Source organism: Ovis aries, chromosome 3, assembly GCF_016772045.2.
Source record: "Ovis aries strain OAR_USU_Benz2616 breed Rambouillet chromosome 3, ARS-UI_Ramb_v3.0, whole genome shotgun sequence".
In the NCBI taxonomy this organism is placed as follows: domain Eukaryota; kingdom Metazoa; phylum Chordata; class Mammalia; order Artiodactyla; family Bovidae; genus Ovis; species Ovis aries.
Genome location: NC_056056.1, coordinates 200033373 through 200057692, shown reverse-complemented (window position 1 = coordinate 200057692; position 24320 = coordinate 200033373). Strand labels below are relative to the sequence as shown.

The 24320-nt window shown below is 39.7% G+C and overlaps 1 protein-coding gene across 4 annotated transcripts in view; it reads left to right on the top strand.

Annotated features, from left to right (window-relative positions):
- Positions 1–24320, top strand: part of PTPRO (protein tyrosine phosphatase receptor type O) — a 268043-nt gene that overhangs the window by 172959 nt on the left and 70764 nt on the right. For all 4 annotated transcript variants that reach the window (XM_060413365.1, XM_027967840.3, XM_042247492.2 and 1 more), the window contains exons 8-12: positions 4223–4343; positions 4687–4880; positions 6193–6304; positions 12123–12274; positions 13701–13821. In XM_060413365.1, the coding sequence (XP_060269348.1) occupies positions 4223–4343; positions 4687–4880; positions 6193–6304; positions 12123–12274; positions 13701–13821 (700 nt within the window). The remainder of the gene's footprint in view (positions 1–4222; positions 4344–4686; positions 4881–6192; positions 6305–12122; positions 12275–13700; positions 13822–24320) is intronic.

Sequence of the window (24320 nt, the reverse complement as noted above, 5' to 3'; positions counted from 1 at the left end):
TTCCCCATCTATTTCCCATGAAGTCATGGGACCAGATGCCATGATCTTCATTTTCTGAATGTTGAGCTTTAAGCCAACTTTTTCACTCTCCTCTTTCACTTTCATCAAGAGGCTTTTTAGTTCCTCTTCACTTTCTGCCATAAGGGTGGTGTCATCTGCATATCTGAGGTTATTGGTATTTCTCCTGGCAGTCTTAATTCCAGCTGGTGCTTCTTCCAGCCCAGCGTTTCTCATGATGTACTCTGCATGTAAGTTAAATATACAGGGTGACAATATACAGCCTTGGAACCAGTCTGTTGTTCCATGTCTAGTTCTAACTGTTGCTTCCTAACCTGCATACACGTTTATCAAGAGGCAGGTCAGGTGGTCTGGTATTCCAATCTCTTTCAGAATTTTCCACAGTGTATTGTGATCCACACAGTCAAAGGCTTTGGCATAGTCAATAAAGCAGAAATAGATGTTTTTCTGGAACTCTCTTGCTTTTTTGATGATCCAGGGGATGTTGGCAATTTGATCTCTGGTTCCTCTACCTTTTCTAAACCCAGCTTGAACATCTGGAAGTTCACAGTTCATGTATTGCTGAAGCCTGGCTTGGAGAATTTTGAGCATTAACTTACTAGCATGTGAGATGAGTGCAATTGTGTGGTAGTCTGAGCATTCTTTGCCATTCCCTTTCTTTGGGATTGGAATGAAAACTGACCTTTTCCAGTCCTGTGGCCACTGCTGAGTTTTCCAAATTTGCTGGCATATTGTGTGCAGCACTTTCACAGCATCATCTTCAGGATTTGAAATGGCTCAACTGGAATTCCATCACCTCCACTAGCTTTGTTCATAGTGATGCTTTCTAAGGCCCACTTGACTTCAAATTCAGGATTTCTGGCTCTAGGTGAGTGATCACACCATTGTGATTATCTGGGTCATGAAGATCTTTTTTGTACAGTTTTTCTGTGTATTCTTGCCACCTCTTCTTAATACCTTCTGCTTCTGTTAGATCCAGACCATTTCTGTCCTTTATCGAGCCCATCTTTGCATGAAATGTTCCCTTGGTATCTCTAATTTTCTTGAAGAGATCTCTAGTCTTTCCCATTCTGTTGTTTTCCTCTATTTCTTTGCATTGATCGCTGAAGAAGGCTTTCTTATCTCTCCTCGCTATTCTTTGGAACTCTACATTCAGATGCTCATATCTTTCCTTTTCTCCTTTGCTTTTGGCTTCTCTTCTTTTCACAGCTATTTGTAAGGCCTCCCCAGACAGCCATTTTGCTTTTTTGCATTTCTTTTCCATGGGGATGGTCTTGATCCCTGTCTCCTGTAATGTCACGAACCTCATTCCATAGTTCATCAGGCACTCCATCTATCAGATCTAGGCCCTTAAATCTATTTCTCACTTCCACTGTATAATCATAAAGGATTTGATTTAGGTCATACCTGAATGGTCTAGCGACTTTCCCTACTTTCTTCAATTTGAGTCTGAATTTGGTAATAAGGAGTTCATGATCTGAGCCACAGTCAGCTCCTGGTCTTGTTTTTGCTGACTATATAGAGCTTCTCCATCTTTGGCTACAAAGAATATAATCAATCTGATTTTGGTGTTGACCATCTGGTGATGTCCATGTGTAGAGTCTGCTCTGATGTTTTTGGAAGAGGGTGTTTGCTATGCCCAGTGCATTTTCTTGGCAGAACTCTATTAGTCTTTGCCCTGCTTCATTCTGTATTCCAAGGCCAAATTTGCCTGTTACTCCAGGTGTTTCTTGACTTCCTACTTTTGCATTCCAGTCCCCAATAATGAAAAGGACATCTTTTGGGGGTGTTAGTTCTAAAAGGTCTTGTAGGTCTTCATAGAACCATTCAACTTCAGCTTCTTCACTGTTACTGGCTGGGGCATAGACTTGGATTACGGTGATATTGAATGGTTTGGCTTGGAAACAAACAGAGATTATTCTGTCATTTTTGAGATTGCATCCAAGTACTGCATTTCAGACTCTTTTGTTGACCATGATGGCTACTCCATTTCTTCTAAGGGATTCCTGCCCAGAATAGTAGATATAATGGTCATCTGAGTTAAATTGGCCCATTCCAGTCCATTTTAGTTTGCTGATTCCTAGAATGTCTATGGTCACTCTTGCCATCTCCTGTTTGACCACTTCCAATTTGCCTTGATTCATGGACCTGACATTCCAGGTTCCTATGCAATATTGCTCTTTACAGCATCGGACCTTGCTTCTATCACCAGTCACATCCGCAACTGGGTATTGTTTTTGCTTTGGCTCCATCCCTTCATTCTTTCTGGAGTTATTTCTCCACTGATCTCCAGTAGCATATTGGGCACCTACTGACCTGGGGAGTTCCTCTTTCAGTATCCTATCATTTTGCCTTTTCATACTGTTCACGGGGTTCTCAAGGCAAGAATACTGAAGTGGTTTGCCATTCCCTTCTCCAGTGGACCACATTCTGTCAGACCTCTTCACCATGCCCACCTGTCTTGGGTTGCCCCACGCAGCATGGCTTAGTTTCCTTGAGTTAGACAAGGCTGTGGTCCTAGTGTGATAGATTGGCTAGTTTTCTGTGATTATGGTTTCAGTGTGTTTGCCCTCTGATGCCCAATTGCAATACCTACTGTCTTGGGTTTCTCTTACCTTGGGCGTGGGGGATCTCTTCACTGCTGCTCCAGCAAAGTGCAGCCACTGCTCCTTACCTTGGACAAGGGGTATCTCTTCACTGAAGCCCCTCTGGACCTTGAACGTGGAATAGTCCTTTTAGGCCCTCTGGTCCCTGCATAGCCACTGCTCCTTGGACATGGGGTAGCTCCTCCCGGCCACCGCCCCTGACCTCGGACGTGGGGTAGCTCCTCCCGGCCGCCGCCCCTGACCTTGCACGTGGGGTAGCTCCTCTCACCCGCACTCTGTGTGCCGTCACAGCCCCCCCCATGCTCTGCACGCCATCACAGCGGCCCGTGCATGTTTATAATGGTTGTTAAATTTAAAGGAAAGGTCTGGAGCAATATTTATGGTATAACACCTGTATGGCTCAATACTTAATTGTTTATGGATATATGTATCAAAGAAGGTCTAGAAGACTGCCCGCCAAAATGTGGGAAGTGGTGAGAGGACACCAGAAAGACTACAAATTGACCTCATTTGCTCTTCTATAGTGTGACCAGTTTTAACAATGAGGACTATTAGTTTTATCACTTAAAATGTGTTTTAAAGAAATAATACAGTGCTAGAATAAATCCCATTTGATCATGGTATATGATCCATTTTATGTATTGTTGAATTCAGTTTGCTAATATTTTGTTGAGAATTTTTGCATCTATAGTCATCAAAGATATTAGCCTGTAATTTTCTCTCTTGATTTTGGTATCAGGGTAATGGTAGTCTTGTACAATGAATTTGAGAATGTTCTATCTTCTTCAATTTTTGGAATAGTTTGAGAAAGATAGGTATTAACTTTTCTTTATATATTTGGCAGAATTTCCCTGTGAAACTGTCCAATCCTGGACTTTTGCTTGCTGGGAGATTTTATTTTATTACAAATTCAGTTTCACTACTAGTGATCAGTCTGTTCCGGTTATTCTTCTTAATTCAGTCTTGGCAGGTTGCCACAGTAGCCTTGTAAAGTGCTTGCTGCTGTGTCTTGGTGCTTGGCCCATATCATGGAGTGGAGGTCATAATGCTAGGCTTCCAGTCCCAACACTGATCCAAATATGTGACCTTGGCTATTCTCTAGCTTTACCTTCTTGATCTACTGAATGAGAGATTTGGACTAGATAATCTCTGAGGTCATTTCCATCACTATAATTAGATATTTTATGCTTCTAAGTGTTGAGAGACTAAAGACATTCAAGCACTGATCTTTGTATGTAATCAGCTGACACTACAATTTAGGATGTCAGACCATCTTTATTTTATTGCTGATTTGATTTTGGTTAGAGGCTGATGTGTCTCTAGTGTACATAATTACAATTGACATTGACGGGTATAGAGCAGTTCACAAGGCTTATTAAATCCAGCCATAGAATTTGAATGTTCTGGGTTCCCTTCAGCCTTCTCATAAACTATAAATCATCCTAATGTGGAAACTTGACCTTCCTCAGCATGAATAAAGGCTTCTGGATTTCAAAGGCATTTATGAGTTTGCAGTGTCCCTGAATACAATGTTATCCTCTGAGTCACACGCTGAAAACCCAGTTCTAAATAGATCTTATTGGGTGTTTGGTTTAAAGGTGAACTCAAGCAAATCTATTATTGAAAATCTCGTTCCTGGTGCCCAGTACCAGGTTGTGATGTACCTAAGAAAAGGCCCTTTGATCGGACCACCTTCAGATCCTGTGACATTTGCTATTGGTAAGTTGCCAGCCACAAGAAAAATACCTTTATCAGGGTATTGTTTGGAGCGGTGCCATGTCTAACTTTGAGTCATTATCATCAGTTATGGGAGGTCCATACTTGTTCACCCAATATTTAACCTTCAGAGTAATTAATGACCACAATTGTATACCTGGAAGGCATCCTTAAGCATTCATTACTTGGGAAAAATAAAATCTCAGGCAAACATGGTTAGTTCTCAATGATTGTATCAAAATAGTGAAATACCCAGTCAGTCAGTAAGTAGGGATGTGAAGCCATTGTTAAGATACTAAACATTCCTTCTTGACTTTCTTTTTTCACTCCCCTCCCTTCTTCTTAGTTCCAACTGGAATAAAAGATTTGATGCTGTATCCCCTGGGTCCTACAGCAGTGGTTTTGAGCTGGACCAGACCTTACTTAGGAGTGTTCAGAAAATATGTGGTCGAAATGTTTTATTTCAACCCTACAACAATGACATCAGAATGGACAACCTACTATGAAATAGCAGCGACTGTCTCCTTAACTGCTTCAGTGGTAATTTTCCTTAACAAGCTGTCACATTTTCCTGTGTCAACATGCATTCACATACTAACTGTGTCTGAAAAAATTATTATGTCTGTAAACTAGATCATTTGTAAACACATGCAGGTAACTTGCTACTTTCAAGTTTGGGATTGTTTTAGCTCTTACTTTTATTTTTGTATTTTGAGAGAGAGAGAGAAAACTGTGTGAAACTGGCTTTCACTCTTAATTGAGTGTATTTGCTAATCCCCGTTTAGTAGACCTGTCACATGCTTGCTTCCTTGGTGGCTCAGCTGGTAAAGAATCTGCCTGCAATGTGGGAGACCTGTGTTGGATCCCTGGGTGGGGAAGATCCCCTGGAGGAGGGCATGACAACCCACTCCAGTACTCTTTACCTGGAGAATCCCCATGGACAGAGGAGCCTGGTGGGCTATAGTCCATGGGGTCACAAAGAGTCGGACATCACTGAGCAACTAAGCATGTCATATGCTTATTGTTTCTTTCTGGTCCTAAAACAGAAAACACGTTTTCCTTTAGTTATTCAGTAGTAAGTGGACACTTCTTAACTTGAGTGATGACTATTCTTGACCTCAACAAGTCAGTTAAATACCTGCAGTGTCAGACCATTAGCAATGTTCTTCAAATGAGCAGGTAGATATTGCTCTTTTGGAGACTGGAATAATTTTAGAAGTACAGGTTATCTACAGGTCACACAGAAAGCAAACAACTGTCCACTACTCAGCTGCCAGCTCTCATGATTGCCACCCAGTGTGAATACATGCTAACAGTCCAAGACGAGAGAGTGTAGAATTGTGAAAGAGCACGTCTTAGAAATAGGAAGATGTGTCCATCCAGTGACTTACAAATAAGTACCAGTTCACTCGTGTAATTTAAAAAACTGCAAACGAAAACCCATTTTGAAACTATCTATATCTTCGAATAATTTTTTAAATTGTGTTAAATTTATGTGTATCATTTTATTTACATCTCACTTCATTCCAAAGAGAGTATTTTAATGGAAAATTTGAGAAGTACAAAATCAACTGTAGACAGTAAGGTTCCTCTGTCCATGGGATTTCCCAGGCAGCAATACTGGAGTGGGTTGCCATTTCCTTCTCCAGAGGATCTTCCCAACCCAGGGATTGAAGCTGCGTTTCCTGCGTTGACAGGCAGACTCTTTATCACTGAGCCACCAGGGAGGCCTCCCAAAGGCACAGAAAGGAAATTAAAAATTACTCATTTTTTCATAGCCTAAGAGAAATATATAACTCTATTCCAAAAATGTGATTTTCCTTCTGGGCCTTTTTCTTCTTGCTTTTTTTAGAGGATAGCGAATCTGTTGCCAGCATGGTACTACAACTTTCGAGTTACCATGGTGACGTGGGGAGACCCGGAACTCAGCTGCTGTGACAGCTCCACTATAAGCTTCATAACAGGTGAGTATGTGGGAAGTGGTCTCATGAGAGCACATGCCTATTTTGAGGGAGTTCTGAAGGGGCTCATCTCCAGAAAATGCCAGTCCTTCACCCAGGACCGATTGAACATCACTTTCATGGAAGATTCTGCTGCTGCTGCTGCTGCTAAGTCACTTCAGTCGTGTCCAACTCTGTGCAACCCCATAGACGGCAGCCCCCCTGGCTCCTCTGTCCCTGGGATTCTCCAGGGAAGAACACTGGAGTGGGTTGCCATTTCCTTCTCCAATGCAGGAAAGTGAAAAGTGAAAGGGAAGTCACTCAGTCGTATCCAACTCTGTGTGACCCCATAGACAGGCAGCCCACCAGGCTCCTCCGTCCATGGGATTTTCCAGGCAAGAGTACTGGAGTGGGGCGCCATTTCCTTCTCTGTTCATGGAAGATGATATACTTGATTCTGAACGTTCATGATTTGTTTAAATGATAGCCTTTAAAAATTAAAATACAATTTTTACTCTGAGTTACTGTCCTTGATTTCTTTTTATCCTGAGTCACTGCCCTTGATTTATGCACCACTGTTTGGAATTGATTAGAATCGAGATGTAACAGGCAGAGCTTTCAGCTTCACACCGCACTGAATTGATTTTATCCATTTGATAATTGTATTTGCTAGAGTGCCTCCATTTCCTTATTAATTAAGCCATTTGTAAAGTCACAGGCTGACTGCAGTATGGTCCATGGCAGGAATTAAAACAGGCTTGCAGACTTGAAGACTTGGGTGTGAGTCACAACTTTGCTGCCTTCTACCTGTAAACTCCAGCAATTCTTCTAAGCCTCAGGTTTTTTCAGTTGTAAAATAAGGATAATAATAGTATCTATTATCTGTTACTATTATCTATTATTACGTCCCAATTAAATAAGCTATTTAGCAAAATACATGGCCTAGACTTAAAGTACTTACAATACTGTTAGTGACGGATCCTCAGGACTTTAAATTATATATTAATAGTTCACTATCATATGGCAGAGACAGCGGAGGTAGCAATAAAGAAGAAATTCAACCAAGAACAGTAACCCTCGTTGTCTGAACTAGGACTGTTCAAGAAGTTTTGATGGGACTGCAAAGCTGTCATTAGAGTTATACTGAGAAAAGAAAAATATTGTTTAGATGAAGAATCAGTCCAGTTCAGTTCATTTGCTCAGTCATGTCCGACTCTTTGCAACCCCATGAATTGCAGCACGCCAGGCCTCTCTGTCCATCACCAACTCCTGGAGTTCACCCAAACTCTTGTCCATTGAGTCGGTGATGCCATCCAACCATCTCATCCTCTGTCATCCCCTTTTCCTTCTGCCCCCAATCCCTCCCAGCATCAGAGTCTTTTTCAATGAGTCAACTCTTCGCATGAGGTGGCCAAAGTACTGGAGCTTCAGCTTTAGCATCATTCCTTCCAAAGAAATCCCAGGGTTGATCTCCTTCAGAATGGACTGCTTGGATCTCCTTGTAGTCCAAGGGACTCTCAAGAGCCTGCTCCAACACCACAGTTCAAAAGCATCAATTCTTCGGCACTCATCTTTCTTCACAGTCCAAATCTCACATCCATACATGACCACTGGAAAAACCATAGCCTTGACTAGACAGACCCTTGTTGGCAAAGTAATGTCTCTGCTTTTGAATATGCTATCTAGGTTGGTCATAACTTTCCTTCCCAGGAGTAAGTGTCTTTTAATTTCATGGCTGCAGTCACCATCGGCAGTGATTTTGGAGCCCAAAAAAAATAAGTCTGACACTGTTTCCACTGTTTCCCCATCTATTTCCCATGAAGTGATTGGGCCAGATGCCATGATCTTAGTTTTCTGAATGTTGAGCTTTAAGCTAACTTTTTCACTCTCCTCTTTCACTTTCATCAAGAGGCTTTTAGTTCCTCTTCGCTTTCTGCCATAAGGGTGGAAACTTTGTCAAAATATTTCCCTCACTGAACAGCTAGTTTTATAGGCTTGAGATGTATCAATTAAAAAACAATGGAAAGATAGTGATCTTGTGGATTCTTAGACAGTTAGCTGACATAGTTCACTGCTTTTCTTTATTGGCCGATGTCTGGTACTTCCTTTGTTCCAGATGTTAACAGTAATATTACGGTAGAAAAGTGAAAGGCCACCCTAAAAAGAGAAAATGCCAATTATTTGACAAGCCCTGTGTTAGGCTTTTTGACTGCATTAATAATCATCTATTTAATTATAATTAAACTTTATTGTGTCAGTAGTTCATACACTTAACTTGATTGAGATAAGTGGTCTGAGAATGCTCTTTCCTTGTCAGAAGGAGCAGCTGTCTAGAAAAAGCCCAGACTTCACATCTGATCACTTATTGAGCAGATCTGACCTTGCTAATTTCCAGCTACAGATCTTTAAGCAAATTAACTTAAGGATCCTGAATTTCTATTTTCTCACAGGTAAGACTGAAAATATTGCCGAACAGGTGGCTAATTGGACAAAACTAACTGTCTTAGAACTCACTGCAGTGCCGGGAAACTACCTGGACAGAGGCTCTGTGGTGTCTCCCAGGAGTGACATCAGAAATGAAGTATTAATAGGATTTGGAGTTCTGGACACAAGTGCTTTAGGTGTGCCTTTCGAAGCTGGAACCACCTGGGAATAGGCGGACATCATGAGATAACTGTTTAGGTGGACAAAGCAAGTCTGCATATATAAACTTTGATTAGTAAGCAAGCTACTTGCCTAAGTGAGCAGTCTGTTGTCTCCAATGAATTGATCTTTGGGAATTTCTGATTTTTTCCTGGGATCAACTATTAAGTCATGCTGACACTGGCAGTCCACAGTCTTACCTAAGCATATCGACACAGATGGCTTCAATTTCCATATCTATAAAACGGGTATAGGGACTTCCCTGGTGGTCCAGTGGCTAAGACTCCATTGCTCCCTCCCAATGCAGGGAATTCAGGTTGCATCCCTGGTCAGGGAACTAGATCCCACATGCCCCAACTAAAGATCCCATGTGCTGTAACTGAGACCCAGGGCAGTCAAATAAATTAACAAATAATTTTAAATGGGCATGATAATACCTCACAGGGTAGTGTGAGAATTAAATCATGTAATCTAAATTGTTATTAAAACATATATGTACCTGAGCTTTATTTTTATAACTATATCTAAAACTATTTGAAATTTTAGCCTTTTTCAGGGTGAGGGGAGCTTTCTTCCCTCATTTCAATTTTAAAGCAAATAAAGATCTGATACTTCACTTTCATATGCTTTTTAATCATAATCCAAATTGACAAATTGTGTAGTATAAAAGGAAATAGGAATAAAATATTTTAATAAGGTCTGATTTGTTAGGCCCTCAAGTCTACCATCTATCAGGCAACTTGTCTGCAAGTCGAGTTCATAATTATACTAGTGTACCAAGTAATGTTTAATAAACAAATAGTGACATCTGGTGGTCTTTCAGCAACACACTGGATTTGAAAGCAACAACACGAAGGAGAATGATCTGAAGACTTAGTACTTGTGATGGGGAGACGTATATGTCTGGCTTTGTAATTTTATTTTTTTAACTCTTTATTTTGTATTGGGGTATAGCCAATTAACAATGTCGTGATAGTTTCAAGTGAACAGCAAAGGAACTCGGCCATATTTGTACATATATCCATTCTCCACCCAAACTCCCCTCCTTTCCAAGCTGCCACATAAGCAGAGTTCCATGTGCTATACAGCAGGTCCTTGTTGGTTATCTATTTTAAATATAGCAGTGTGTACATGTCCATCCCAAACTCCCTGTTATTTTGAATATGTTTCTTGTCTTCACTCAAATTAGAACATGAAAATATACCCTTTGAAGAAGCATTAAGCATAGGTACTTGTAAATAATGAAGTATGTAGAAATATGTTAAGCCAGGGTTATTATGCTTAATTAGAATTTTCTGCATTATGAAATGGGTTTGTGCCACTTGTTATAGATATTATTGACAATTTAAAATTTTCATTGTCAAACATATAGAAATGCTATTCATACACAGTATGAAACAGAAATGTATTTTTTACTCTGTTAAAATCTCTTCAGTAAATAATTATTTCTGAATACATAGATATGAATGTTCATTATCTGTATTAGGGCATGTTGAAAAAATGTCTTTTTTTCAATTACGATTTATTATTTTATTTGTTTACTTTTGGCTGTCCTGGGTCTCTGCTGCTGCACGCAGGCTTTCTTAGTTGCAGTGAGCGGAGCTACTCTTCATTGCAGTGTGTGGGCTTCTTATTGCAGTGGCCTCACTTGTGGATCATATGTTCTAGGGGCATGGGCTCAGTAGTCATGGCATTTGGGCTTAGTTGCTCCCCAGAATGTGGGATCTTCCTGGACCGGGGATCAAACTCATTTTTCCTGCATTGGCAGGTGGATTCTTTACCACTGAGCCACCAGGGAAGCCCCCAAATAAGTCTTTTTTAATGTGTAGAAATTCTCCTCTAACCATTAGTTGATTTGGGGCTGAATCCTGCAAAGAACACTTGCTTAGCTATCTTTCAAGATCACATGGAATTTAAATTCAACTGTGTATGTGTTTGTTGAACTCTTCAGAATTATCAGTTACTCTTAAAAACAGTTAAAGTATGCTTTCAGAACTTATGTATTACAAAGCTTGTGATGAACTCTCGTCCCCTACTGGAATTCTTAAAAATTTAAATGTGTAAGATTATAAAATAAATTAATAAACTTGGTGTTAGAATTTAGCTTTGAAGCATGATTTTCAAAATCCTTTCCTTCCTTTCTTTAATACTTGCTTCAGCAACTTTATTTAGAGCCCTACCTTCCACAAAGCACACTGTCAATGCTATTGACTTGTAATCTTTTGGGCATATTATTTACTTTTCTGTTCCTTTACTCATTGATCCTACTGTCTATCCTGTAAACTTCTTTGGTGCCACAATAAAAAAAGATTTATTTTTACAGGACCCCAGAGTTTTCAGTACTGCTTGGAAAATAAGTCTGCCAGTGCCTAATAACACTAATTTATTGATGCAACAACAAATTAACAGAACAACTGACCCAAACAAGTTAATGTTTTAGTAATCTTATAACTGAAATTTTTGTAAAAAAGCATGCTCTCCTCAGGCATAGTTGAGTCTGGCTGTCTTGGGTCTGAGCCACGCAAGGCAACATCCCACAGAACAACTGCCCACCTCATACCATCCAACTTCACTATATTACAGACATGTCCACGAGTCCCCAGGACTATCATGCGTGCTGTTGTGCATGTATGCTAAGCCACTTCAGTTGTGTTCTAACTCTTTGCAATGCTATGGACTGTAGCCCACCTAGTTCCTTTGTCTATGGGATTCTCCATGCAAGAATACTGGAGTGGGCTGCTATGACCTCCTCCAGAAGACCTTCCTGCCCCAGGAATGAAACTCCCATCTCTTATGCCTCCTGCATTGCCAGGTGGGTTCTTTACCACTAGTGCCACTTGGGAAGTCCATCATGAGGTGCGAATTTTAATTCTTTAAACTCTGTATAGAGTTTGGTTTCCCTGGTGGCTCAGACGGTAAAGAATCTGCCTGTAATGTGGGAGACCTGGATTTGATCCCTCTGGGGATCCCTTTGGGAAGATCCCCTGGAGGAGGGCATGGCAACCCACTTCAGTATTATTGCCTGGAGAATCCCCATAGATGGAGGAGCCTGGCAGGCTGCAGTCCATAGAGTCACAAAGAGTTGGACACGACTGAGTAACTAAGCACAAGCTCTGTATGGGATTTCATGTTCTATTGATAAGTTCTTTAATTACCAGTAGTCTACTAAATTAAAGTGTGTTTCTTTCCTCCATTGTAGCCCCAGTTGCTCCAGAAATCACATCTGTGGAATATTTCAACAGTCTGTTGTACATCAGTTGGATCTACGGGGATGACACCACAGACCTCTCCCATTCTAGAATGCTCCACTGGATGGTTGTTGCAGAAGGAAAGAAGAAGATTAAAAAGAGTGTATGTTTCTTTGAGTCCCAGGATTGGGCACCTGACATTTATTTGCATATACTATTGAAAATCATGAAGCAAACATTTACTGAGACATTACACAAGTGTTTGCACACCGATTAGCACTGTTTTTGGTTCTGGAGATTGTGTGTGTGTGTGTGTGTGTGTGTGTGTGTGTGTGTGTGTGTGTGCGCATGCGCATGCTCAGTTGTGTCCAGTTCTTGCAACCCCAAAGACTGCGGCCCGCCAGGCTCCTCTGTCTGTGGAATTTTCCAGGCAAGAATACTGGAGTGGGTTGCCATTTCCTCCTCTAGGGGATCTTAGAATCTGCTCTCTCTTGAGTGTCCTGTATTGGCAGGCAGGTTTTTGTTTGTTTGTTTGTTTGTTTGTTTGTTTGTTTGTTTTTTACCACTAGCACCACCTGAGCAGCCTCTCTGGAGATAGGATACTGAACAAAACTGAAGTCCTTCTTTCACAGAGCTTACCTTTCAATTTTTAATAATTGTAATTGTTGTAATTGATTTCACCTATATTTAAAGTTATGATTTGAGCTTTTTCTTCATAATACCAAACATTTTCAAGAAAATCACAGTATTTTCACTTTTTTCTCTATATGTCCCTAACACCCTCAATATTTGGAGACTTTGGAAGTATTGATTTCTCTCCTCGTTTATTAAGCTTTTTGACATTGTGTTAGTTAGGGTACCAACTAAACAATTGAAATAAAAATTTTTTTAAGATTGTGGTTTAAAAAATATCAACATCTATATCTCTCTCAAGGTGCCCAGGACCAAAAGGGTACCTCTGTCATGAGAGATTATTCAAGAGTCAAGATTTGTTCTATTTTGCTGCTCCATCTGCCCCTGCGTATAGTCATCACCTGCACAGGTTAACTCCGTTCAGTTTACTGCCACATTCCAGCCCGCAGGAAGGGAAAAAGAGAGGATGTGGAGGCCCAGCACTTAAAAGGTGTGAACAAAACTCTAAGTTGACCATGGGACTTCCTCTTACAATCCATTGATTGGAATTGGGTCACATGGTCCCCACTATCAATATTAGAAACTGGGAAATGTTGTCTTTAGTTAAGAGGCCAGATGTCTGTGGATATGGGTAAGTTTCTTCTGAGCTTGAGCTGAGCAATGTTCTTATTTTTGCAACCCAGCAATTGCTTTTTCTAAAATTTGCTGTGAACGCAAGAGGGATGAAAAAAAAATCAAAGTAATACCTACTCCAAACAATGGAAGTAATCACAAAAAATGTTCTGATCTGTGTTGTGCTTATTTAGAGCTACCTTGTATTTGGCTCAGTTGAGGAATTTGTATAATTTTCAGAGGAAATAACATATCCATAAGGTTTAATCAGCTGTAGACTGCAGCACAGAACAGAGACAGGACGTCTGTGATAGCCCTACAGCTTGATTTTGGTGATCTTGCAGGTAACACGCAGTGTCATGACTGCAGCTCTCAGCCTGCCTCCTGGAGATATCTACAATCTCTCTGTAACTGCTTGCACAGAGAGAGGAAGTAACACCTCCATGCTCCGTCTTGTCAAGCTAGGTAAGAAGAGAACACAGGTGTGTGTGTGTGCAAATAATCATGCTGGAGGACTAGTGTTTGTATCTCTTGGTTTAGCATGGTCTTCTCAACTTTAAGAAATGGAAAAAACTGGTTCAGTGTCTTTTATAAATGCAAAAAAGACTTTACACTATCAAAAAAGTACATTCAACATGTGTTTCTGTGAGGACAGTGTCTACTGTGTTGGGAGAAGGGAGTTCATTGTCCATAATAAGATTAGAAGAACCACAGAGTCAGGATTTTAGAGATGGAAGGACCTTAGGTATTATCTAGTGCGATATTCTCAACCCTATCAGATACTATTTCCCTTTTACATACATAAAGCTGAACTTCATAGATAAAATAATCCACATATTGATTTTTCAGATTTGATGTAGCATCCTAACTCTAAGATAAAATCAAGATAAAAGGACAATAATTTCTAAAAAAATAATAATAACATGGATTCCCTATGTATGTGTTCAGATACAGCTTTTCACTCTTCTAAAAGTCATAATGGGACTACTTGATGACTACCTACAATGAAAATGAATAAATATGAGTTTGTAGGAAGTAACAAGAACTGTAATTCTTCCATACAAGAAGGATAAAAATAAAGGAATGAACAAATTCGTATTAACTCATTTATTACTATTAATTAAAAATAAATAACTGTCAAGCTTAAGTGCAGTTGGGCCCTAGAATAAAAACTAGAGGTAGGAGAAATATTAAGAGAGTAGATATATTTGCTTATGATGAAAGAAAGTGGAGAATAATGTTGGTTAGAGTGAGGATAACATGCTAAGGAGAATGATGAGCTGTAAGGAAAAATGAGGAAAGTATCCTCTTACAAATGAGCTGCAACTTATTGCATGGTGTTAAAATAGTTATATTATGAAAAGCAACTGGGAAGTGACACTATGTAATGCAAAACACATCTTCTGCATTCAAAATATCATGTGTTAAAATATTTAGTTTCTGGTACTTAAAGGGACCTCAGAGATGATATCCTATAATTGGCAAAAGAGAACATATTGGCAAAAAGTTGGGTGGTAGACTTCTTGGGCAGTGTCAGCTTAAGGATGATAACCCCAAAATAAATGCACATCAATACACAATTTTTACAGCAGAGACCTCATCGTTTTAATAGTTGAAAATAAAGTCTATACGTGACTAGATGTCATGAAATCATTTAGTGATCAATAAAAATATTGAATAATTACACTGTACACTGAAACTAATGCAATATTGTATATCAATTATAATTCAATAAAAAATAAATTTACATATAGAGTGGCAATAAAAGTATTTTCAAAACACTTAGTGCAACTTACTGACATCATCATTTCAGATGTCTGCCAGCTTGTACTCTGTGTCTGAGTCTGTCCATAAAAATCTCAAATCATCTCTGTTATTACTATGTTCATATGTACTGCTATAAGTGAAGAATGAACCAGGGTGATTTAGTAGCAGCTTGAATACCAGGATCAGCAGTGCTGTCAGCAATGCTTTAGAAACACTTGGAAAATCTGAAACAAAACAAAACACAATATTTTCTCAGATTATCCGCTGGTTGCATTTTCTCTATAATTCAGTGCACAAGACATTAAGTTTTAAATCTTTTTTGTTTCCTATTTGCTGTGATAAAAACTAAACTCTTGCACTGAAAACATTTAGAATTAAATAGATAATTGAAAATGCATGGTGTACTAAATAGACAATATGGGCAGTAAATTATTGAGTAGTTTTTCAGTATCATTTTTAAAAATTTATTGAAGTTCAGTTGATTAACAATGTCGTGTTAGTTTCAGGTGTCCTGCTAAGTGATTCAGGCATACATATACATATATTCATTCTTTTTCAGATTCTTTACCCATATAGATTATTAAGAATATTGAGTAGACTTTTCTGTGCTATATAGTAGGTCCTTGTTGGCTATTTATCTTATATATAGCAGAGTGTGTTTGTTAATTCCAAACTCTTAACTTATCCCTCCCCTTCCCCACATTTTCCTTTCAGTAACTATAGCTTTGTTTTCTAAAACCATGAGTATGTTTCTGTTTTTTAAATAAGTTCATTTATAGCATTTGTAAATTCAATTCCACCTATAAGTGATATCGTATGATTTGTCTTTCTCTTCCTGACTTACCTAGTTTAGAATGATAATTTTTTTCCAATATTAATTGTGCGATAAAGTACTTGTAATTATATTTATAATGAATTTATTCTGGTGGCAAAATTAAAAGTTTATGTGGAATGTGGAACATGGGACAATTTTTCTCTCTGCAACTTTCTTGATCATAGAAAGACATCTAGAATTTCTGAGCCCTGCCCACAGAAGTCTGATTGACTTTGTGACTTTGTGATCTTTTGTGACCACTAAAAACATTTCTGCAAATTTCCAAGCACCCTCAAGGGGGCTCTACTTCTCCAATCAAGACTCATGAAAGTGAAAGTGAAGTAGCTCAGTGTCCAATTTTTTGCAGCCCCATGGATTGTAGACTACCAGGCTTCTCCTTCCATGTGATTTTCCAGGCAAGGGTACTGGAGTGGGTTGCCATTTCCTTCTCCAGCACTCATCAAGGCTCATGAGTCAAGTTCAATCTTTCTTGCACTGCCCATGATCTACTCCTCCCTAGCTTTTACTTTTCACTTTTGTGCACTGGAGAAGGAAATGGCAACCCATTCCAGTGTTCTTGCCTGGAGAATCCCAGGGACAGTGGAGCCTGGTGGCCTGCATAGTCCAGTCTATGGGGTCACATAGAGTCGGACATGACTGAAGCGACTTAGCAGCAGCAGTCTATACTTGAATTTCAGGAATGTGGAGATCACCAGTTTCCAACACTAGATGATCTATTTATTAAGAAAAAAGTCATCTGCTTAGCAATCCTCCAACCATTATCTCTGATTTTTTTTAATTTAATTTATTTATTTTAGTTGGAAGCTAATTACTTTACAGTATTGTGGTGGTTTTTGCCATACATTGACATGAATCAGCCAAGGGTATACATGTGTCCCCCCGTCCCAACACCCCCCCCCACCTCCCTCCCCATCCCATCCCTCTGGGTTGTCCCAGTGCACAGGCCCTGAATGCCTGCTTCAAGCATTGAACTTGGACTGGTCATCTATTTCACATATGGTAATATGCATGTTTTAATGCTACTCTCTCAAATCATCCCACTCTTGCCTTCTCCCAGAGTCCAAAAGTCTGTTCTTTACATCTGTGTCTCTTTTGCTGTCTTACATATGATTTTTGTCTTCTGTACAAATGTTAGTTCAAAGTTTGCTTACAGGTAACTGGAATTACTTGAAGACTCAGCCTGTGTTCCCCAAGGCTTTCTCTTTCCAAGCTTCTAGATGCTTTCTCCAATTCATTTGATATGTTGGGCTCCCTTAAAGTAAACGTTCAGGGGTGGTCTTACCAAAGTAGCATTCAGTGGCCTATTGTTTTGCTGTCATTTTTACGTGACATTATGAATGACCTATGAAGTCTCAGGAATACGGGTTAAAGTCATAAACTGGAACCATTACACTCACACAAATAGGAGTGGGAGTAAGAAACTGACTGTTTCCCAAACTTGCCATTGGGTTTTGAGCCTCCACGCTGCTGCTGCTGCTAAGTCGCTTCAGTCGTGTCTGACTCTGTGCAACCCCATAGACGACAGCCCACCAGGCTCCCCCATCCCTGGGATTCTCTAGGCAAGAACACTGGAGTGGGTTGCCATTTCCTTTTCCAATGCATGGAAGGGAAAAGTCAAAGTGAAGTCGCTCAGTCGTGCCCGACTCTTAGCAACCCCATGGACTGCAGCCCACCAGGCTCCACCATCCATGGGATTTTCCAGGCAAGAGTACTGGAGTGGGGTGCCATTGCCTTCTCCTTGAGCCTCCATACCTCTCCATTAATGAACAGGATTGCCTATACCAATTTAGGAAGTTCCTTTAAATGTTTCAAGTAGGGAAGCAAGTTACCACAGCAGTTATTTCTAGTGAATCATTACCCTAGAATCAATCAGCTATTCCATGTTGGTATCTTAATATCAGACAGAATATTGCCTCAATCTTGTTCCTTTCTGAAAGCAAGACAATCTTTATATAATGTATGTGTCCTCAGCCTTTCTTTTCTGGAAACAAAATAACATACTTTTTATCCATTTGTTTAAAGGTCTATTTTCCATTCTGCTAATCACATTATTGTGTTTTATAAGCTATTTTAATTTTCTAAAGCACTTTGCCTTCTCTGCTCTAGATACTTAATAGGTATTTGTTGAATGGAAATGAAACTATAGACTTCAAAGTTGAAATTAGTATTATCAATAATATTTAACCAAAACAAGTTCCATCTTTCAGATAAGTGAAATATTTTGCTTTAGTAATAACTGAGTTGCAAGGTTTTTTTTTTTTCACAAAACATTCATCCTTGCCATCTGAGGAGAGAAACCATTCTATAAGTGAATCCAGAACAATATAAATTAATCCAAAATGGTACACTACCAAAATTATCCAATTAGTATGTCATCAGTGGACATCCAGGAGAAGACAGTACTGCTAATGGTGCTGTTTACAAGGCTTTGAGCCAGTCATCCCATTAATAATTTTAGATTGCCAAGAGTTTCATGGTACTACAATGGTAAATGATGGCAGTTCCCTTTGGTAGTCAACACAAATGTCAATCAAATCTGCATTAAGACTTGTCATTTTACAAGTACTCGTTGGTCTGCATGCAATCATGGCTTCAACCAGCAACCAGTCATAAATTCTAGTCTTGGTGAATCCACCTGGAGCTCTGGTGAAATGTTAGGAGTATTTGTAAGTTTACATCAATCAGTTTTACAACTGAGAAAAAAAGGAAAAGAAGGAAGGAAGGAGTGAGGGAAGGAAATAAGGATGAATAAAAAATAAGAATGAGATTCATAAAATAGATCCATGGTAATGTTGCTGGAAGAGGGACCTGAGAGTGGGCCCAAGAGTGGGCTCTTGTTTAACACTTGGAAATGAATTGTGGAGACACCCATGCTGACAAAGCAAGAGATTTTATTGGGAAACGGTGCCCAGGTGGTTAGGAATAGAGTAAGGGAAACTGGGAGAACTTCTCTGCCATGTGGCTCACAGTCTAGGGTTTTATGGTGATGGGGTTAGTTTCTGGGTTGCCTCTGGGCAATCATTCTGACTCAGGGTTCTTCCTAATGGCACACATATTGCTCAATCAAGATGAATTCCAGCAAGAAGGATCCTAGGAGGTTGGTGGGACATTTGGACTGAAATTTCTCCTTTTGGCCTTTTCTGAATTCTTCCAGTTGGTGGTAGCTTGTTAGTTCCATGTCCCTTACCAGGACCTTCTGTTGTAAGATAACTCATGCAAGTGGTTACTATGGTACGTGGCCTGGGTGGGTGGTCTCAGTCAGTGGTTCCCCTAACAGTAATAGCATATCCATTCATTAATTTACTTAACAAATATATGCTGAGAAACTTCTAAGCACTGTTCAGATGCCAGACTTCTTATGTGTATGTGCTCAGTTGTGTCCGACTCTTTGCAACCCCCCTGGACTGTGGCTCACCAGGCCCCTCTGTCCATGGGATTCTCTAGACAAGAGTACTGGAGTGGGCTGCCATTTCCTCCTCCCAGCAATCTTCCCAATCAAATCCAGGTCTCCCACATTGCAGGTAGATTCTTTACCTTCTGAACCACCAGGGAAGAGCATTAAAATAGGGCAGTACAATGCAGATGGCTTTCCAGTAAAAGCTTTCTCTGATGAAGCAATGAGAAGAGATCTGAATAACAAGAAAGGACCAGCCACGAAAAGGTTGGGCAAGAGCACCTGGGCAGAAAGAATCAGGAGAATTCAGATTATATAGGATTATAAGGCTTGGAGTTGAGATTTTATTTTTAGGTGCATATGTGAAGTCGTTTAGGGAATTAAACAAATAATCTGACTTATATTTAAAACAATCCTTCTGGTTGCTCAAGGGAGAAAGGATTTGGAGATCAAAAATAAAGGTAGGGAATCAGTTAAGGGGTGAGTCATCACTAGCCTTAAAAACAGCATTCTATTTCAAATAAGTACCCTGGGAAATGATGGTGACTTTGACCAAAATGGTAGGAAGTGAGATGGAGGGAGGTGGGCAGAATTCTGGAGCTGTTTTGGAGGTTGTGGCCACAGAACTTTCTGATGGGGTGAAAACAAGAAATGAGAGAAAGAGCAATTAAGAATGGCTCCTAGACTTTGCTCTTGAGCAACTAGGGTGGGGGTAGGGCAATTTATTGAGATTGAAAGGACTAGAAAAACTAGATGAGGAGTCACCTGGGCACAAGTTGAGAGTCAAGGATTCTTCCTCAGACATAAAAAAAAAATAAAAATAAAAAATGCAGTTGTCGAGTAAAGAGACTAGTGATATGTAGTGTTAGTGTTAGTCACTCAGCTGTGTCTGACTCTTTAAGACCCCATGGACTGTAGCCTGCCTTGCTCCTCTGCCATGGAATTCTCCAGGCACGAATACTGGAGTGGGTTGCCATTTCCTCCTCCAGGAGATCTTCCCCACCCAGGGCTCGAACCTGGGTCTCCTACATTGCAAATTCTTTACCATCTGAATCACCAGGGAAGCCCATTGATATATGTATCTGGAGGTCAGGGGAGAATTCTAGGCTGGAAATATAAATTTGGGAGTGACTGAATAATTAGATACTAATTAAAAATAGAGAAAAAGAACTCTGGACTAGGCAAGAAGAGCTACCCCAGTATTTAGTAATTGAGCAGAGAAAGAGGAGATAGCAAGAGAAACCTGGAAGGAACAGGCAATAAAGTCAGAGAAAGGCAAAAAACTGTATGTACACCAACATTGTAAGAGTTCTGCTTTATCCTGACCACAGACGTGTTCAGACAGGTTCAAGGTAAGCACTCAGATAACTTTAGCTCTGGAAGAGATTTGGAAACAATTTAGTGTCATGTGCTCCCTTGGGCAAGCTGATATCTAGAGAAATCTGACCCATGTTACACACTGTTGAGCCTGGATCTAGGAACAGTACTTTTTAATCTGTTTAATGTTTTTAATTTATTTCTTGCCTCTTTCTGGATTGGGGGTGGATTTTTTCTAAAACTTCATGTTTCTATGAACACATTTAACAGAGCAGGGAAGAGCCTCACACCCATTCCTGTGGCTTTCTGTTCCTGTTTGGGAATTTGAGCATTGTGAAATTGGCTTGATTTCCTAAGTCCCAGTCATGAAAGTTTTTATATAGATTAGAAATCTTTAAAATGTAATTTGACTATGGACACAAATATTAGGAATTGGAAGGGATATTTGAATCTTCTCACTTCTATCTTTCTCTCTCTCTCACACACACACATCAAATTTCAATAGATTACAAATAATTATATCCATTTTGATGAAATGTAATTTCTGACTTTATAAGAGCCCAGCCATTGCAAGGTACTGGCCTTCTGAGTCTCATCCTCAGTTGAGAAAATGTGTTTAATTCTTGTGTTGAAGTCACTGAGTTTACAATTTTGGAAATAGTTACTTAGATATAGGCAGCTCTTATTTTTGGTAAGAAGTGAGTGAAGTGTTGTGAGTCACAGCCAGCTGATGTCTAAGGTACCTTGCCCGGGCCACCCATTGCTGTCTGTGAATCCTCTTCCAATGAGTGACTACCTTGTTATCCCCCACCAAAACAAATAAGCAGGAGTGAGTTCAATAATAGGATGAATACATCTGTGTCAATGTGGCACAGAGAGGGGACAGGAAAATGGAAGAATGAATGGATTGAAGGGAAGAAGGAAATGAGAAAGGAAAGAAAGTATGGGTATTATTTATATATATACATAGAGACAGATATTTTTATTTCGGTTTTCCTGGTGGCTCAGAAGGGAAAGAATCTGCCGGCAATGAAGGAGACCTGGTTTCAATCCCCAAGTCAGGACAATCCCCTGGAGAAGGAAATGAAAACCCACTCCAGTTTTCTTGCCTGGGAAATCCCCTGGACACAGAAGCCTGGTGGACTACAGTTCATCGGGTCACAAACAGTCAGACACAACTGAGCAACTAAGACTTTAGGTAGTTATTCTATTAATTTGGGGTAATTGTATGACTGTGGTGGCTGGCACAAAGTTTATCAAGTCAAACATACATACATACATACATATATATATATATATATATATATATATATATATATATATATATACTACCAGTCAATTAGAAGCTAATAAAATAACTAAGGTACTCTACTTTTAAAAAATTAATTTATTCTATCAATAAATCTGTACTAAACATTTATTGTGTACTACACACTAATCTAGGTACTGATGATAGAGAAATGAACAAAGTTGACAAAAAATGTCTACCCTCATTCTCATGGAGAAAAAGAAATGATCAAATAAGCATAAGGATGTCAAGTGGTGATGAGTTTTGTGGAGAAAAATGAAGCAGGAAATGAGAAAGGAAAGGAAAGTTCTGGGCGACTGGAGGGATGCACTTTTTGCAGAAATGGAGATAGAGTAAGCTTTACAGTGAAGACGCTATTTCAGACAGATCCTGAGGCAGCTGTGGGAGGGATCTGGGCAGGAAACTGGGAGAAGTTATAAGAAGCAGCCATGTAGGGAGGGAGGGAGGAGGGTGGCTCAGGAAGGGGGGATACATGTGCACCCATGGCTGATTCATGTTGGTGTAATGCAAAATCCATCACAATAGTGTAAAGTAATTATCCTCCAGTTAAAATAAGTTAATTTTTTTAAGAAAAAGAATACCATATAAGTGGAATTATACTCATCAGGAATTTTTTGTTTACTTGGCATGATTTTCTGGCATAAAATTCATCCAAATTGTTGCATGTATCAGTTGTCATTCCTTTTTCAGTGCTGTGTAGCAGTCCGCAATGTGGCTATATCATAGCTTACTTAATCATTTATCCATTGAAAGCCATCTGGATTGTTTCTAGTTTGGGACTATTACAAATAAAGCTGCTATGAACATCTGTGTTTAAAAAAAAAAAATCAGCAATGTGCCTAGCACGTTCAAGGAAAAGTCAGGAAGGCAATGTGGCTGAAATGCAATGAATGAGAAGAGGGAAGAAGCGTAGCATGGGAGCAAATCATGCAGGGTTTTTGTCTTTCATATTTTATCTCTGGCTGCTCTGGGTCTTAGTTGCTGCATGTAGGCTTTCTCTAGTTGCAAAGAGCAGGGGGCTACTCTTTGCTGTTGTGCATAAGTTTCTTATTGTTACCTGGGAAGCTGAGAAAATGGGCAGTAGCTAATGATAAAAGGATCCAGTTGTATTTGTTTAGCTGGTTTTTGTTTTATTTTTCCTTCCCTTTAAGTGGAAAAACCTTGTCTTTGAGCTAATCAGAATGGTTCAACAAAGCAGGTGAAATGACGATGCAGGATAGTTAGAGGCGAGATTTGTTGGGGTGATGTCTTTAATTGGGCCAAAGGATTTGGGACCCAGGGTGCCAGCGGAGGGGGTGGCCTTAGGCTGGGTGGATCTGTAGTAAGGCAACAAATGACAGAGTACATGGGCATTATGGGGCTGTGTGAGTAAATGGAACTGAGGGAAGAAGCTTGTAACAGTTTTCATCTGTTTGACCTCTTATAAACACATGCAATTTCCTTTGGTTTGCAGAGGAAACCCACTTGCATTGATTAGGCTGCCATGCATGTCACTGTTCCATGGCTCTATTCCTGGGCGCAAGGCAAATCGATACCTGTCTTCAACATATGTCTCCCCCATTTCTCATCACGGTGATTTTCTGAGTAACGCTGAAATTTGCCAGCTGTCCACAGCCCTATCACACTTTCAGCACTTCCTTAAAAGCATTTGTCCTGCCCACTGTAAAGTGACTTGCCTGTTTTGCTTGTTTCTCTTCAATATATTACAAGAATCTGGATGCTGGACTGATGGGGCAGCTATTGTGATGTCTGGCACAGATTTAAATACACATCAAGTTCCTGCTTTGGAAAAGTTGGTCTTCTGGACAAAGGAAGTTTCCAGAAGTTTCATCATCTGGAGGTTTCATCATCCCCACTTATATGGAAGTTAATGGAAAATGTTCATATGTTTAGGAAGGAAATCAGGTGCAGAAGGGAGACCCTTAACTGGGAGTACTTGCCTTCATGGTCAAATTGTGTCATCTTAGAAAGATGACTCAGGCCCTTTGAATTTCAGCTGCCTTTTCTACAGAATGAGGTTCTAGACTAAATGATCTTTCATGTTCCTTTCAGTTTTAGGATTTAGTTCATAACTGAGTTCAGAGTAAAGGCAATGAGGCAGATGACACAGTAAGAGTAGTGACTTTTTTCTGGGAATTGTGCAACATGTAAGTCCCAACTTAAAAAAAAAAAAAAATGCCAAGCAAAAACACACATTCCTGGAACCAACAAAGGAGGAAGTAAGATCTTTTGTTTTAAACTAAGTAAAGTTCAAAGAGAGATTTCTCTGAAAAATGCTATAAATGTATAGAAGCTACTTGAGCTGTAGTACCATAAACTTACCCAATGATTCATAAAAAAGG